The sequence below is a fragment of the Chiloscyllium punctatum genome, chromosome 49, assembly GCF_047496795.1.
Source record: "Chiloscyllium punctatum isolate Juve2018m chromosome 49, sChiPun1.3, whole genome shotgun sequence".
In the NCBI taxonomy this organism is placed as follows: domain Eukaryota; kingdom Metazoa; phylum Chordata; class Chondrichthyes; order Orectolobiformes; family Hemiscylliidae; genus Chiloscyllium; species Chiloscyllium punctatum.
The window spans coordinates 21,132,536-21,151,209 of NC_092787.1; the positions used below are offsets into that span (position 1 = coordinate 21,132,536).

Consider the following 18,674-nt stretch of genomic DNA (forward strand, 5'->3'; position numbering starts at 1 on the left):
AGGATGTGGCGAGGAAGCATTTTAAAAGAAAAACGTCAAGCTAATTCACAACTCTTTGCTCCAAGCCTTGTCGTTTGGTCAGTCTGAGAGACCTGGATGCAGAGTGAGAGCAGAACACTTCTCCAGAAAAGGCCTGAGCCTGGCCTCAGCCAACACGCTCACAGCAGGCTGCAGTTCATAATGAAGGCTGGCATTTCACTGCAGTACCAAGGACGCAAGGACAGAAGAAATAGGATCAGGAACACATTATTGGGCTGCTTAAGTCAGCACTGCTTTTCAATAGGATTGTGGCTGATTGACACAGAATCAGAAAGATTCACAGCACAGGAAAAGGCCCTTCAGCCCATCATATCTGTGCCATTCAGAAACAGTCACCTAACTATTCCTTGGTTTTAACCCTTCCATATCCCTTGACTCTCTGAGATACCAAAAATCTATTATAGACTCTCAGTCATAGAGATGTACAGCATGGAAACAGACCCTTTGGTCCAACTTGTCCACGCCGACCAGATATCCCAACGCAGACTAGTCCCAACTGCCAAGCACCCGGTCCATGTCCCTCTGAACCCTTCCTATTCATATACCCTGCCAATGCCTCTTAAATATTGTAATTGTACCAGCCTCCACCACTTCCTCTGGCAGCTCATTCCATATACGGTCCACCCTCTGCGTGAAAAAGTTGCCCCTTAGGTCTCTTTTATATCTTTCCCCTCTCACCCTAAACCTATGCCCTCGAGTTCTGGACTCCCCACCTCAGGGAAAAGACTTTGTCTATTTATCCTATCCATGCCCCTCATGATTTTAAAAACCTCTATAAGGTCACCCCTCAGCCTCCGATGCTCCAGGGAAAACAGCCCCAGCCTGTTCAACCTCTCCCTGTAGCTCAAATCCAACCCTGGCAAAATCCTCGTAAATCTTTTCTGAACCCTTTCAAGTTTCACAACAGCTTTCCGATAGGAAGGAGACCAGGATTACATGCAATAGTCTAACAGTGGCCTCATCAATGCCCTGTACAGCGCAACGTGACCTCCCAACTGCTATACTCAATACTCTGACCAATAAAGGAAAGCATACCAAACGCCACCTTCACTATTCTATCTACCTGCGACTCCACTTTCAAGGAGCTATGAACCTGCACTTCAAGGTCTCTTTGTTCAGCAACACTCCCGAGGACCTTACCATTAAGTGTATAAGTCCTGCTAAGGTTTGCTTTATTTTCACCTTAAATACATTCAGCAGTGAAAAAATCCTCAACTCCCTGAGTTGGAGGTTTCTAAAGAATCACAAACTTCTGAATAATGATATTTCTCATGTGTCCTAAATAATTGGCCTCTCATCCGGAGTGTGGGGCTCCCTCTGACAACCAAACAACACTTACAAGTTTCACACTTTAAAATATATTCTGCCTTTTCATTCTTACTAGCAAAGCGTAAAACCTCAAGCGTCCTCAGCTTACAGTTCACCTGGCACTCCACTGCCCAATCTGTAAAAACCATGTCTTTTATTCTTATGTCTTTAAAATCCTTTTTGTGTTTTTTAAAGACTGAAATGAGAACAAGTATTTTAAATGCAACGTTTTGGCAAGGGTGCTGCAGTTCTGAAAAGCAGGTAACCTGTCACCTATAGGAGATAGTAATTGAAGTGTTGAGATGCAGCTAGTTTGAAGCCAAGGGGGCCCTGAGGCAGTTTTTGCTGGCAACAAGAAATTGAACGGTCTCTGGACTAGCCACCCGTTATCAAAGATGGGAGGCTTTTTATCTGCCAACAGATCTGTGGGATTGGTTTGTGACTAACTGAACAGTTTGGAGCTGGGAACAAGTTATAGAGAAAGGAAGAGAGGTGTTCAGCTCACAGCCCCCTCCCCCAGCTCAGGAACAGTCTCTCTGTTCTCTGCAGTCAAAACTCATTGTAAACCCTCCAAAAAAAGTTAGTCTTTCCTGCAGTTATCATATGCTCTGACATTTAACTAATAAGTCAGACACGGTTTTTAATAAAGTAAACTAGTCACCTTGTGTCTCCTACTAAACAGCATAGGCATCTGGAGAAAGAGGATTGGAGCAATATGCTGGCCAGCAGAAAAGACAGAAGGATCATCTCAAAGACTATGAACTCAGATATTCTCCACTATCCATAGCTTATTTGTGTTAAGGAGGTGGTTTATAAGTAGATTAATTTTAATTAGTATTACATGCCAACATTTTAGACCTGCTTACCTGTAGCTAGAGTCTAATCACTTGTCATAAATATAGTGACATTTTCTCAGAACATTGTTGAGATTTTCTTAGTAATAGATTCCCACAGTTTCCCAGTACAGAGCAACCTCTATTATCTGAATGACACGGGCAGGCAAGTATTCGGTTCGGATAATCAAATATTCAAATAACACATTTTACCCAAGTACTGGGACCTTGAGCCCTTGTTCGGATAATCGATGCTGTACTGTAATTGATGCTTGAATAGCTGTCCTGGAGAACCCAGCTATCCCTCTCAGCACCGAAACATAGGCCATGATTTCTATTAATCTGGCTCCAAAAGACAAGCAAGTTGGGGAACCTTTTATCTTTTAAAACCTTTAATTTCTGTGACAGCTCCAGGAATACTGGGTATGATTTCCAATGCGTTATCTTGGTGAGGTTTAACAACGCACGCTAACCTGTCAATATCACTTTGCAGCATGCGCGCGTCCATGTCTCCGTTTACATCTAATACCTTTACATCATCATCTCCATCCTTTTGTCAATTGTACATTGCTGATATCCTAGCAATGATTTTTGCAACATTGTCACAGCCTACCAACGTAAAAATGCTATTCATCCTTTGCCTCCAAACTGCTAACCAGTCTATTATCCATGTGAACATATTATCCCAATTCCATCAGGCTTATCTTGTGTGTTAATTTCTTTTGTGGTACCTTATTGTAATTTTGACGGCTCCCTTTATCTATCTAACTGGCTACATCCTTAAAAAAATCTTTGCGAGATCTGTCAAATATGATTTGGTTTTTGTAAAACAAGTCAACTTTGATCGCACTATGATTTTCTGAGTACATTGTTGAGATTCTTTTAGTGATAGATTCCAACACTTGCCCAGTAATCAATACATGAATACCTGACCTGGAGCATCTAATTACCCCTTGCCCTCCTTTCTTGAAAAACACAGTAATATATTTGTAAACTTGCAATCTGATGAGGTCATTTTAGAATATCATGAAATCATTTATAATAATAGCCAGTGACTCCACTATCTCTGCTGCTATCTACTTTACAAAGCCAGCATGTAGATCAACAGACGTCATCTTTTGGATAATGTGCGCGCAGACTTAGGTGTAGGTAAAAACAATGACTGCAGATGCTGGAAACCAGATTCTGGATTAGTGGTGCTGGAAAAGCACAGCAGTTCAGGCAGCATCCAAGGAGCAATAAAATCGACATTTCGGGCAAAAGCCCTTCATCAGGAATACAGGCAGAGTACCTGAAAGGTGGAGAGATAAATGAGAGGAGGGTGGGGGTGGGGAGAAAATAGCACAGCGAGACTGTTTTAGGACATGGCTGAAGGTAACCTGAGAGTTGCAGTGGGAGAGGGACTCCCTGAGATTCTTGTAGAGAGAGGAGGAAAACTTCTTCAAGGCAGGCATCCTTGCAAGTGGATTCGCAGTAGGGTTAAAATCAACTAGGTCCTGAAACAGACTCGCTATGCTACTTTCTCCCCACCCCCACCCTCCTCTCATTTATCTCTCCACCCTTCAGACACTCCGCCTGTATTCCTGATGAAGGGCTTTTGCCCGAAATGTCGATTTTACTGCTCCTCGGATACTGCCTGAACTGCTGTGCTTTACCAGCATCACTAATCCAGACTTGGGTGTACAAGATGTAAAAAAAATGCCGCGGTGTTATCTTCAAGAACAGTAGTGGGGAAGATTCTCCCCACCAGGTATTCCAGCCAATCTTTATCCCGAAGAAGGGTTACACCCGAAACGTTGACTTCTTCACCTCCTGATGCTGCCTAGCTTGCTGTGTTCTTCCAGCCTCCAGCCCGTCTACTAATTTTTATCCCTCGGCCAATATCACTTACACAAAAAAAGGTACAAAAGCAAAAATCCTGCAAATGCTGGGAGTCTGAAATAATAAAAACTGCCGCAAATACTCAACAGGTGAAGATCAAAACAGAAGGAACATTTCAGCTGGACGGCCTATCAGTTCTCCTGAAAGGTTCAACTCCTTTTCTGTCTTCACTGGGACTGTCTGACCTCCTGAGTAGCTCTAGCATTCACTGCCTTCACTATCAGTAAAAACAGTCCATCTGGTCATTACCACAATGCTGTTTGGGGGAGTTTACTGTTTGCAAATTGGCTATAATATTGCAATCGTGACTGCACTCCAATAGATAGTTTACTGATTGCACAGCGCTGTGGGGTGTGCTGGGTCTGTGAAAGTGATTATACAAAGACAAGCACTTTCTTTCAAACAGGCACTTTGTGGAAAATGTCACTTGATGGACATCGGGACCAGGAACCCTGGGCGATTGTTCTTGCTGCCTAACTCGGCCATTGAGGGCAAATGGAGCGTTTCTTAACCGAGATCAGCAGAGGCCAGGGATCAATCCTGGGACCTATGTGACTGTGCGTGTGTGTGTCACACTGAAACCCTGCACCAGTGATTGAAGGATGTTGTCGAAGGAGACGAAGGCAGGGTCTCAGATTAACGGTCGAGCATTTCCTAGCTACATAGTGAGCGTGCAATATCTTTATTACTTATCATGGCAGAGATGATACCTTTAGGCGACAAGCTGTTGGGAGAATAGAGCTTAAACACTGCAGGTTAAAAGTTCAGTCAAGTCTAATTAGAAAGCACCCATACACAAATAAATATTCAACACAAGAGAGGCCACTAAATGAAACTGAATTTCTAACAAGTCACCACCACCAAATTTAATAACAAATACCCGACTTAAGATACACTGGAAAATAATGAGAACCATTAAATATTCATGGCACACAGCTGCCCCTTGTTGCTCAACCCTAGATACTGCGTGTCACCAGATCTGATGTAACACAAATTGTTTACGACGTCCCTCACTAACAGAGACAGCCTCATGTAACACTCCTTTCTCAGAGAGCAGCTCACCAGTGTGCGTTGGTAACCTCGGCCATGGTTAGCAACATCCAAGGATCATTCACTTACATTAGGCCTTTACATTTTGCTGGGTTACCAGATTGTCATCCCCACGGTGGCATATTATTTAAAAAAAAAAGTTCCTGCAAAATAACGACAGCATGGTATTGGTTGGTTGGTACCGTCATAGAGACGTACAGCACAGAAACAGACCCCTTGGTCCAACTCGCTCAGGCCGACCAAATATCCTAAATTAATCTAGTCCCATTTGCCAGCACGTGGCTCACATCCACTGTCTTTTGGAAGCTAGGATTCCAGGTCCGCGGACAGTGCTATGGTTGCCAGGCGTCCTGATGGTGACAATATTTGCAGTGGGTTTCTGGGAATATGCTGAGATGTACAGAGGGTTCCCTGGGAACATACAAGCATTTTGACAGTCCTCAGGAGCGCACAGAGGATCCCTCAAAATGAACACTGTCAAAAAAATCCCCTGTGCAGAGCACAGCAATGGTGTCAGAATACAAAGACTCAGCATTGCCTAGCGACCTTTTACCCACAGACCATGAGGGGTTTAGAAAAGAGGACTGCATAACCTAAGCTATGATACCTCTTTATAATTCATTTCTTCTTTCACATGATGAAATAGACAAAAAAAAAAGCTGTTTTTTGTTTAAAAGGAATAGTGGGCCAGCAGCATTGTTTAATTTTCAGTTATATTACTTGAAGTATTGGACCAAACGTGGTTGAGCAGCAGCAGAGATTGACACTTAGGACAGGAAGCTATGGCCAACCTGGGATGGAAGTACCAGGGTTAGACTGTGGTGGTCAAAGGAGAAAGTGAGCCCCGCAGATGCTGGAAAAGCACAGCAGGTCAGGCAGCATCCAAGAAGCAGGAGAGTAGACGTTTCAGGCATAAGCCCTTCATCTGGAATGAGGCTTGTGGGCCGGGGGCTGAGAGATAAACGGGAGGGGTGGGGCTAAGGGAAAGGTAGCTGGGAATGTGATAGGTAGATGAAGGTGGTGGAGAGCAGGGGCTGGGGGGTGGGGGGTTAAATGTGCTAGGTTGGAGAGGAGGGTGGAGCAGATAGATGGGAACCTGACGAAGGAGCAATGCTCTGAAAGCTTGTGATTTCAAGTAAACCCGTTGGACTGCAATCTGGTGTCATGTGATTTATCAACGTTGGGAACATAGCCCCTCTCTGATTGAAAGATTGCACAAGAGCCAGAGAATAATGACCTACATGACACATAAGCTCCACACAAAGCAGCCCTCTGACATTTAAAACGTCCACCCACTCGGCTACCGTGAAGTGGGTGCGAAAATCTAAACCAGGCAGACGGTCAGGAGGGAAGCAACCAGTGTGACAGAAGTAAGGCTGCGTGCAGTGACAGGGCACTTGATAAGGAATGGTTTGAGGGGGTGGGGTGGGTTTGGGGGCTCAAGAAACTCACGCAAAAGGTTAAAACTAGTCCCAACCTCCCAGACACTCACTGGAAGGTCGATGAATGAGAGAAGACCTTATTGAACCATACACGATTCTTCGGGCATTGACAGGATAGATCCCGAGGGATTGCTCCCCATTGTGGGAGAGTCTAGGACCACAGGCATCATCTCAGAATAAAAGGTCACCATTCGAGGCAGAGATAAGGATGAATTCCCTCTTTCAGCGGGTTTTTCTTCGCTGGAATTCTTTCCTGCAGACGGCCGTCAAGGTTGGGTCATCAAGTATACTCAAGGTTGATAACAGACAGCTTGTTAATTGGGGAGGGAACCACAGGTTATGGGGGAAGGGCAGGTGAATGGAGTTGAGGATTATCAGACCAGCTATAATCTCACTGAACTGTAGAGGAGATGCAAATAGCCTACATCTCTTAGGGTCACAATCCCTGGTGACGATTATCTTTAAGAGAGGATCTTGGTATAAAACATGGAAATAAAAGTAAACCAAGGACATGTGCTTATTTAAAAAAAATAAAATTCCATAGTTGCAGGAATTCTCTGACATCTCTTGCTTGCATCCTTTGCTGCTGTCAAGCAGTAGCTAGGAACCAACAGTCCCTCACTCACCTGGCCACCCTTCAAGAATAGCGAGCTATTGAACTGTGGGATCATCACATCCAGATTTTAAAACCTCTTCCTCACACAAGTCATGGTTGACAGATGTCAGTGTGATTAGTAACTACAGCTCTTACCTATTCTCCCTAAACAATACACAATGCCCCTTTTAATGAGAGGTTTCATGTAGACAGAAGCTATGTAGAAGATAACATCTGACTGGACCTGGGGATGACTAATGATGTTACTGATGCCAAATCGCAGTGTTTGGACACTTATTACTTCAGTTGGGACAGCTGGGAGGAGCAGCTCATAGACTGCTTACGACAGAGAGATTCGGCTGAAATTTCCAGCTAAGGCGACTCAGCAAATCCACAGGAAACGGTGACTCAGAATATTCCGGAAAACGTGTGAATCACAATGACAACAGTGAGCAGCATCAAGAAACACACACTGATACAACCTGTGAAATACTCTAAACCACAGCGTACAAGGCTGATTGTGGTGCATGCTGTTCTGGCTCATAGCCAACAACTGAATAAAGGCAAAATAGCAGAGGAATGCCAAGGGGAGACAGTGGCATACTGGTAACATCACTGCACCAGTAATCTAAAGGTCCAGGCTATTGATCTAGGATCATGGGTTCAAATCCCACTGCTGTGGCTGGTAGAATTCAAATTGTATGAATAACTCTGGAATACAAATGGTATTATTTGCTGTAAAAAATACTATTTGGCTAAGATTGACAGTTAATAGACACTTTGCCAAACCAGCCATGGTCCAGCCACTTGACATCAATACTGCCCACCCTACAAATTGGTGTTCCCATTGGCTTCTTGTGCCCCAGTGCTGATGAATGAAAGACAAAAAGCTTCAATTTAATATCTCTAGAAATGTCTTGGCTCAATAATGTCCTTCAGGGAGGAAAACTTGCATCCTCACCTGGCTTGGCATACACTTGACCCCAAATCCACAGCAATAAAGGTTCTGCCCTCTAAAATGCCAGCCATTTCAAGGGCTGTTGTTGGGGATGGGCAATTAAATTGTTACCTCAGTGCGTGTGGCTGGGATACTCACTGAGCCACATTGGGCGTTAAGTGTGCCCAGATATAGATGCCACACAGGGGTGGAACTGTACTTAAATGAAATCGGGAGCTGAACTTACACAGAGTCACCTTGAATGAAAAGCTCCGGCCGCTCTTTCAGCAAGTTGTTTTTAATCCACATCAGAAGCTGCCGAATATCCCCTAAACAAAACAAAAGCAGGAATTGTAAGATAGCAGTCACTGTAGGGCAAAACTGAGGAGTGAGAAAGTGCTGATTAGAGTGGTGCTGGAAAAGCACCGGTCAGGCAGCATCAGAGGAGCAGGAAAATCAAAGCCCGATTCTCCTGCTCCCCAGATTCTGGCTGGCCTGCTGCGCTTTTCCAGCGCCACACTAATCTTGACTCTGATCTCCAGCAGCTGCAGTCCTCACTTTCGCCTAGTGAGAAAGTGCTGTCTGGCAGGACAACTCTGAGTGCACATGCCACGAAAACGTGGACCAACCAAGGTCAGGTGTGACACACAAACTGGAAGTGTGCGATTACGGGATATCAAACATGTCTCCGTCATAAACCAGGTCAAGACTTTTGAATTGAAAAGGAAGCCACGCAAAGATTATTTTAAACAATTTACAGATAATAAAACCTATGCACAAGCCATTGCATCCGGAACCGATTCCCAATCAACCAGGAAGAGGCATCACAGCTGAAAGGACGTAACACTTAAGAGGATGAAAAGAAAAAAAAAATCCAAAGGGGCAGATGGAGAGAGTGTGCAAACATGTTAAAAGAGAAGCATATTTATTGATGGGAATAAGAAACAGACACTCAACCTCAAACAGTTGACAGAAATCACTGCTGAACGTCATTGTCAGACTCATAGAATATTCAAATAATCGCACTGCATTTTCCTCTCAGCTCTTATTTGAACGTTTCATCGGGGAAATCTCAGCATAGGGATTGGGGAATGAGACTCATACAAGTCCAATTAAACATCACGTGAATAATATACAAGGAAAATTCAAAGCACTTCAATTTTAGAATATCACAAAGACAGATTAAGCTATAAATAAAAAAGGAATCACTGCAGTAAGTCAAGCTCACGGTTAGTTCTCTGATCAGTCACGTTAGCTTGATAGATGAACAGTTTCAGCTTTTTACCGACAGTGGGGACTGTGTGGTGCAATATGAATTAATGATGCTCACATCAGTGCCACCTGTCTGATCAAACCTACACTGTACACAGGATCACTCCGGTAACTGATTTAATGTCACTGCAGTGAAAATGCACAGGGAGCTCTTTATGTTTTAATGTTATAGACATCCAATTGATGAATCTAAATGCTTTCTTCCAAAACGTATTGCCCTATTGCTCTGCATTAAATACAGTGACCATTATTGACACAACTGTACCTGTCACCTCTGTCACTAGATACTGGGCTCTGTACAGTTGTTGAGCTAGGTTGTGGTAATGTCAATGGACTAGAATCCAGAGAACCAGGCTAAACCTCTGGGCTCAAATTCCATCATGGCAAAATTTAAAACAAATCAATTTTGAATATAAAGCCAAATCAGTTGCTGCAAGATCCCATGTGGTTCACTAATGCCTCTTTAGGGAGGGCTATGTGGCATCCTGATTTGATCTGGTCTAGTCTATGTGCAACTCCACACCCATGGCAGTGTGGTTGGAAATGCCCATACATACCATTCAGTTCAGGGGCAAATGGGCAAGGTAATAAATACTGGCCTTACCAATGACACACCACATCTCATAAGAGAATAAAGAAATTAAAAAGTATTTACAAAATAGATATAGATTAGTGATTTCCATGTTTAGGCATCATACAAGTGTCATCTCGTCCTTTTCCTTCTAACTTGGTTAGATTAGAATCTTCCATTCTTTCAAAATTTGCCTAGTTAGTAACTTGCATTTAACTAGTACCTTTAACACAGTGAAACAACCCAATATTCCACCTCAGCTGTTTAACGAAATATTAGGGGAGATGCAAAAGCTTCAGTCCAAGCTGTTGGTTTGAGAAGCACCTTCAAAAGTGGAAAGGAACGGCAAGATAAGATGATGAGAGAGAGACAGTGAGTGGGAGTGAGATAGAGAGAGAGTGCGAGAGGAGGAAGAGGGGCAGGAGGAGAGAGGGAGGGGGAGGACTAGAGAGAGAGAGAGAGCGCGAGAGCGAGAGAGAGAGAGAGAGAGGAGGAGCAGGGGGAGGGCGAGAGACAGAGTCAGCGAGAGAGCGCAAGATTTTTAATGTTGCAGATAGACACCTCAGAGGCTTGCTGGATTGGATAGAATTGCAGAGAAAGAAAGGGAAAAAGGTGTGAATTTTGAAATTGAGGCATTGTTTAACCAAGAGCTAATGGAGGTCAGTGAGCTCAGTGTTAATAGATGAAGAAGACTTGATGAAAGTTAAGACACAGGTCTCAGAATTTTGGAAGATCTCAAGTCAAACCTTTCCAGAATGTGATCAGTGAGTAATTCAACATTTCCAGCTGCTATAGGCTATAGTCCAGTGATCTCACTTTCAGGGAGTATCCACTCCTAACATGCTATGGGAGGATTTACGCTGAGGAATAAGCACTTGATGGAGGACTACCAGACGGCAGCTTAGATACCAAGCATGTCCTTGACAGACCCAGCGAATTCAGCCACACAACCCAAGTTCAAGTTGTCACTGGTGGCAGCTGGGGTTCAAGTAGTGACCTCAACATCATAGCTCAGCAGGGAGTGATAGCTCTGGGCCTGGTCTCACATTTACTCTCAAGAGATAAAGAACAGTGTACAGTGAGAGTATGCCAGTGTGTGCAAGAAGGACAATACCCTGACCAGAGCCTACGACCTTAAACAGTAGGAATAAAAATGAAAAACTAAAAGTAAGCTTCTTGTAGAACGTCACTTTACTGAAGTATTCTGCACCTTTCAGTTCAGTTTCAGTGAGAGCAGCTCAGAGACATGAATGGCATATATTCATAGAGCCTTTACTGTTATGGATTCATTACTGTATATCTATACTTTTAGAAACAGACTAAAGCTACGGTCATTGGGTTTGGAGGGGTATACTTTTAACGTGCCTCTCTGCAAATAAAAGCTGTGAAGGTGTGTAAAGACTGGACTTTAGTTGTATACATCTCTGCTTGGCTTGAGGAAGCAGAACTGGTGCTTTGGATGTTACCTTGGTTGCAGTCTGATTGGATACACTGCACTGACAGGCATGTGAAATCTTGTACCTTTTAACTTACTTGCCCTTTGAAAAACAAAAACTGCTGTCAAGATGTCTGCAATGCTGAAACGTTCCCCCATATCGAGCCACCCTGTTTAACTGGCCATCTCTACGGGACTCAAAGAGTTGACCAAGGTTAAAGAAATACTTTCAACAAGTTCTTTTATTTATTTAGATTCAAAAACAGTGACTTCAGTCTGTCAGTGTAAAGCAAAGTCCAAGCACTGAGCAATGTATTAACACAGATATCCGTTGTTGCCAGGGCCTTCCGTTGGTGTGTGGTGGTGGTGGGGGGGGGGGCGCACGCCAGTTCCATCCAGTTTCAAATTGCAAACACAAAGACAAGAGAAGTCACCCACCCAGCCTCCGAAACTACCTCCCTGAACTTCCAACCATTCCACCTTCTGCTCGCTCAGACAGACAGTGGTCTTGCTGGGTTCTTTCTATGCCACAGAAACAAAGAGAAGATGAGTCATTTATCAGAGACTCTCCCTAAAGGCTTGGGTCATCTGGGCTGTCCTATGGCTTCAGACTCCCGACCCCAGTGCATTCCAGTCCCGCATCACCTTTTGTGGCCTGGTTGCTATGGAGAAGCAGCCCATTTGTTGCCAGGACGGGGGGTTTAGCGTTATTGTTCTGAAGGATGGGGATGCTCACTGTAAAACCTGTCAGAACCTGCACCATGTGAAGATATACAAAACATATCGAGAAGGATAAAAGACAGGGAAGCAAAACTTCAATATTATACTGTCATTTCTCACTCCAGAACAAGTACTGGGTTAATAAAAAGGTGAAGTTAAAATGGGCACCATCTTCTCAAAAATGTTTGGCAAATGAGTCCTTGCCCCTTTGTTTTTAAAATTCTCGTCTTCTTAAAGTTGCAACTCCATAGTGCCAGTTTCCTCCAATACAATGTCACACTGATCATACAGGTGTGTCATGGTAGACCAGTAACCAGCTGCCACTGGCTACGTAGATTTGCTGGTTCTACCCGATTCCTCTGCTCCAGGATGTAATCACTGATTTTGACTCTTACTGTTCATGGTTGGGCACACAGCAGGGAGGTTCAAGGTTCAATGAGCATGTGCGTTGTAGCTGGGAGGCAGGTGGGTGGGAATACACACACCTCCAAAGCACATAGTATCCTGACTTGGAAATATGCAATTGCTCCTTTGTGATTGCTAGATTGAAATCCCAGAGACAGAACTGCAGATGCTGGAATCCAAAAGCAGACAGACAGGAGGCTGGAAGAACACAGCAAGCCAGGCAGCATCGGGGGGTGGAGAATAGACAATAGGTGCAGGAGTAGGCCATTCTGCCCTTCGAGACAGCACCACCACACTTCTCACCTCCTAATGCTGCCTGGCTTGCTGTGTTCTTGCAGCCTCCTGCCTGTCTGCTTCTGACTGAAATTCCAGAGCTCCGTCCTTAACAGTACCTTCATCGTCTGAACTGCAGCAACTCAGGATTGGCTGCTCACCCCCACCTTCACGAAGGCAATTCGGGGCATTGGGGTAAATGCTGGCCTTGCCAGTGATGTACACGTCCCGAGAATGAATGTGACAAACCAAACGAGGCACTCCCCGGAGATCTCGGAGATGGTCAACTGGGGAGCTTCCTTCTTTGGAATCGTGATGTCCTTTAATGTGTGCATTCGTCAGCCATTGGCAATATCATGCTCACCTGTGATGCACCACCAGTTCAACAGCCACAGCTCAAGAATTCGTACTTTCACCCACCACCCCTTAACAAAACTTTTTCAGGCCTCAGTCCTTTAGAATCTACTCCCTGACTAAATCCTCGCTCATCTGGTTGAATATCTGTTCATGGGACTGGGTGTTAAATATTATTTGGATCATCACTTCTCTGAAGCTTCCTGGGATAATAGTTACGTGAAGAGGATGACGTCAATGTAAGTTGTTGTTGCATGCTCACAGCCACTTGGAGAACTGCCAGTACTTTCACTGGAGCAAGGAGAAAACTTCAACAATCCACAGGTCAACCGGCAGGTCAGGAAGTGGCAATCGCTCAGTGGTGCATATTCAACCCAGCCCCTTGGTACCAGTTAAACAGAAAACAGTGGGCACCCTTGTCACAACAAAAGTAACATTGAAATGTATTTCAATAGCTGTCAGTTTGCCAATTGCGTCAGTCCCAAGGCACAATGTGAATGAAGTTAGGACTACAAACAAAGGCAGGCATCGGCCAAGAGATGGAATTCACAAAATAGGAATCATTAAAAGGCAAGTGCACCACTAAAAGGGTTACTCTGATAACGTGGGCCGAATGGTCTGACTATGTACTAAAACTACTTGACAATATGTAGGCCCAGTCACAGATCTGAATAGTTCAATCGTGTTAAATTCTCTGTACTACTTGCCTTTGATCAATATAAATATCCTGTCCCAGTCAATTGGAATAAACAATATCCAAGGCTGGATGTTCCTCACCCTTTGAATAAAATTTCACCCTGTTGATTTGAGTAGGTGGTAAATAGTCCATTAATATACAAGCACCCTCACCCCCTGTTCAAAAAATGGATAAAGTTAGTCAGAGTCAGCACGGAAACAGACCCTTCGGTCCAACTAGCCCACACCGACCATAATCCCAAACTAAACCAGTCCCAGCTGCCTGCTTCTGGCCCACATCCCTCCAAACATTTCTTATTCATGTACTTCGTCAATGCCTTTTAAAGTTTGTAACTGTATCGCATCCACCTCTTCCTCTGGAAGTTCATTCCACACATGAACCTCTCCATATAAACAAATTGCCCTTATGTCGTCTTAAAATTTTTTTGATAAATATTTTTATTTTTAAAAAATCTTATGTCTTTTACAAAATTACAAAACCAGTACAAAATAGTATGTCATTTCTTTTTAAAATCTTTCTCCTCTCACCTTAAATATATTCCCCCAGTCTTGAAATCTCTCACCCTAGGTAAAAGACACCTGCCACCTATACTCCTCTACGAGGTCACCTCTTAACCTCCCACAATCCAGTGAAATAAGTCCCAGCCTCTCCTATAACTCAAACCCTGCATTCCAGCAACATCCTGGCAGAGCTCTTCTGAATCCTCTCCAGCTTAGTAATATCGTCTCTGTACACTTCCTGGGGCCAAAGGGATCAAAGGGTATGGGCAGAGAGCAGGTTCAGGGTAAAATAGCAATTCAGGCTCAAAAAGGGTCAAATGGTCTGTTCCTGCTCCAACCAGAACTGGTCATGTTTCTATGCAAATTCTAACTGGCCCAACTACATGCAAGACGATGTTAAATGAATCCCAAACCAAGATGGTGCAGCATTACCGAGATGCAGGTTATTTTATTTATGGTCGTTTATTTACAGAATGCAGTATTACAGGTGTCTGCCTCCTTTCTACTACCACCCAGTGTTCCAGCAGCTTTCTGAACGGGCTGAAAATGAATAGAACAAAACCAAACACTTGGACAGAAATGGTGGAATCAGGCACAATTACAATGTTTCAAAGGCATTTGGATAAGTACATGAATAGGAAAGGTTTGGAAGGATATGGGCCAGGAGCAGGCAGCTGGGACTAGTTTAGTTTGGGATTATGGTCGGCATGGACTGGTTGGACCGAAGAGTCTGTTTCCGTGCTGTATGACTCTATAAACGAAGCCAGTTAGCACACCCGGCATCTGCCGCACTCATCAGTAATTTCTCTTCATTAATAAATGTGCTTAACATTTTCTAATCAACCTGTTTGGAGATGTTTGGAGCAAGTGGGATTGAACGCAGCTCCCAGCTCAGAGATAGGGAGACTATGATTGCGCCGTAAGAGCCCTTTTCTGGCTCAGATATACACTGACTTTGTTCTGTTCAACATTCTCAGAAATGTTAGGGCACACCTCTACAGCAGGTGGGAAGTGAACCGTGGTCCCCTGGCTCAGAGTTAGGGACACTACCACTACATCACAAGAGCCCTGAAAGCAGATTAAAGGGTCATTTACTTTAATTCTGGAACTTCTTACGATTTGATTAGATTAGATTAGATTAGATTCCCTACAGTGTGGAAACAGGTCCTTCGGCCCAACCAGTCCACACCGACCCTCCGAAAAGTAGCCCACCCAGACCCATTCCCCTCTGACTAATGCACCTAACATTATGGGTAATTTAGCATGGCTAATTCACATGGCCTACACATCTTTGGGCTGTGGGAGGAAACCAGAGCACCCGGAGGGAAACCCACATAGACAGTCACCCGAGGCTGGAATTGAACTTGGGACCCTGGTGCTGTGATGTTTGCATCATTTCTCATCAACATTCCCAAAATTGTAACGACACACATTTGCAGCAGGTGGGACTTGAACCCAGCCCTCCTGGCTCAGAGTTAGGGGCAATACCACAGCCCCACAAGGCTCCTCATTTACTCATGCTCCTCACCTATGCATTTTTAATCTTAGTGTTCTCGCTGGTAGCTGGAAAGAGGGGTATGGGAGAAACAGTAAAACAATCGAGTCCTTCCTTCCAAATCTGTGTTTGGGGTGAGAGGTGAAGAGAGGGTGGAATTAAGATTGGTGGGCGCTTAGCACCTCTAATAGATCAGAGGAAAAACATCCTGCATGAGGCAGGTGTAGGACTTTGAGAAGAGGCACATCAATTATATCATTTATAAAAGAGGGAAAAACAAAGTGGCAGAAATGCCAGGAAAACAAATCACATACAACACTGAATCATAGAGCACTGAAATAAACCCTTCGGCTCAACATGCCCTTGCTGATCTGGTTTCCTAAACTGAACTAGTCCCATGTGCCTGCATTTAACCCATATCCCTCTAATTCTTCCCCATCCATGGAGATGTCCAAATGATGTTATCACGCTCACCTCCACCACTTCCTCTGGCAGCTCATTCCATACACGCATAACCCTCTGCGTGAAAAAGTTGCCCCTCAGGTCCCTTTTAAATCTTTCCCCTCTCACCTTAAACCTATGCCCCCGAGGTTTGGCCTCCCCCACCCCAAGGAAAAGACATTCGCTTGTCACCTTATCCAAGCCCCTCATGATTTTACGAACCTCGGTAAACCTGAGTTCACCCCTCAGCCTCCGAAGCTCCAGGGGAAAAAGTCCCAGCTTATCAGAATAGCCTAATAACTGCCGCCTCGGGCAACTGTCTGTGTGGAGTTTGCACGTTCTCCCAGTGTCTGCGTGCTCCGGTTTCCTCCCACAGTCTAAAGATGTGCAGGTTAGGTGAATTGGCCATGCTAAATTACCCATAGTGTTAGGTGTAGGGGGATGGGTCTGGGTGGGTTGCTCTTCAGAGGGTCAGTGTGGACTTGTTGGGCCGAAGGGTCTGTTTCTACACTCTAAGTAATCTAATCTAAAAACTCAAACCCTCCAGTCTTGGTAACATGCTCACAGATCTTTTCTACACCATTTCCAGTAAAGTAACATTCTTCCTATAGCAGGGTGACCAGTACTCCAAAAGTGGCCTTACCAATGTCTTGTACAGCATAACATGGCATTCCAACTCCTCTACTTGATGCTGACCAATGGAGGCAAGTGTGTCAAACGCCTTCTTCACAACATTATCTATGTGTGAGTCCACTTTCAAGGAACAATGAACCTGAACGCCTAGGTCTCTTTGTTCAATACTACTCCCCAGTACCGTGCTGTTTAACTTTGTAAGTCCTGCCCGATTAATCTTACCAAAATGCAACATCACACAATAGTAATCATTTTCCAATGAGAGTTTTAAATGGGGAAATCTTTCACAATCTTGAGGGGAATATATTCTTCATGAAGGAGTTGGGTGGGTGGAGGGGGTTACAAGAGAAATAAAGTACACCATACCATGTAGAAACAGAAGTAGGCCATTCAGCCCATCACGTTTGCGCTGCCATTTAATGAGATCACAGCTGATATTCACTCCACTTTCCTGCCTTTTCCCCATAACCTTTGATTCCCTTCTAGATTAAAAATCCCTCTATTTCAGCGTTGAATACATAGAACATAGAACAATACAGTGCAGTACAGGCCCTTTGGCCCTCGATGTTGCACCGATCCAAGCCCACCTAACCTACACTAGCCCACTATCCTCCATATGCCTATCCAATGCCCGTTTAAATGCCCATAAAGAGGGAGAGTCCACCACTGCTACTGGCAGGGCATTCCATGAACTCACGACTCGCTGAGTAAAGAATCTACCCCTAACATCTGTCCTATACCTACCACCCCTCAATTTAAAGCTATGCCCCCTCGTAATAGCTGACTCCATACGTGGAAAAAGGTTCTCACGGTCAACCCTATCTAAACCCCTAATCATCTTGTACACCTCTATCAAGTCACCCCTAAACCTTCTTTTCTCCAATGAAAACAGTCCCAAGTGCCTCAGCCTTTCCTCATACGATCTTCCTACCATGCCAGGCAACATCCTGGTAAACCTCCTCTGCACCCGTTCCAGTGCCTCCACATCCTTCCTATAGTATGGTGACCAAAACTGCACACAATATTCCAGATGTGGCCACATCTTATACAACTGCAACATGACCTCAGGACTCCGGAACTCAATTCCTCTACCAATAAAAGCCAGTACGCCATATGCCTTCTTCACCGCACTATTTACCTGGGTGGCAACTTTCAGAGATCTGTGTACATGGACACCAAGATCCCTCTGCTCATCCACACTACCAAGTATCCAATCATTAGCCCAGTACCCATCTTTTTGTTACACATACCAAAGTGAATCACCTCACACTTACCCACATTGAACTCCATTTGCCACCTTTCTGCCCAGCTCTGCAGCTTATCGAAATCCCGCTGTAACCTGACACATCCTTCCTCACTGTCAACAACTCCACCAACTTTTGTATCATCCGCAAACTTGCTCACCCAACCTTCTAGCCCCTCCTCCAGGTCATTTATAAAAATGACAAACAGCAATGGTCCCAAAACAGGTCAAACAATACATTTAATGACCCAGCTTCGACAGCCCTCCGTGATAAAGAATTCCATAGACTCACTTCCCTCACAGGAAATTCCTCCTCACTTCCATCTTAAATACGGAAGATCATACCCTCTGATCCTAGATTTCCCCACAAGGGAAACAACCATTTCCCGTCCATCTTGACTAAGAATCTGTGTTTCTGTATCTCCCCTCTCATGCATCTAAATTATGAGTATAGACCCAACCTCTCCTCAAAATGCGAGCCTTCTCTGGATTGCCTCGAATGCCAAAATATTTTCCCTTAGATTAAGGGCCCAAAACAGTTCATAGTATT

At 44.3% G+C, this 18,674-nt stretch overlaps 1 protein-coding gene across 3 annotated transcripts in view; it reads right to left on the reverse strand.

Annotated features, from left to right (window-relative positions):
- urm1 (ubiquitin related modifier 1) overlaps positions 1–18,674 on the reverse strand; it is a 52,169-nt gene that overhangs the window by 11,369 nt on the left and 22,126 nt on the right. For 2 of the 3 annotated variants that reach the window (XM_072565790.1, XM_072565792.1), the window contains exon 3: positions 8,333–8,414. In XM_072565790.1, coding sequence (XP_072421891.1) covers positions 8,333–8,414 — 82 coding nt within the window. Of the gene's footprint in view, positions 1–8,328; positions 8,415–18,674 lie in introns of those variants that run through there. The other variant, XM_072565791.1, reaches the window with a different exon arrangement.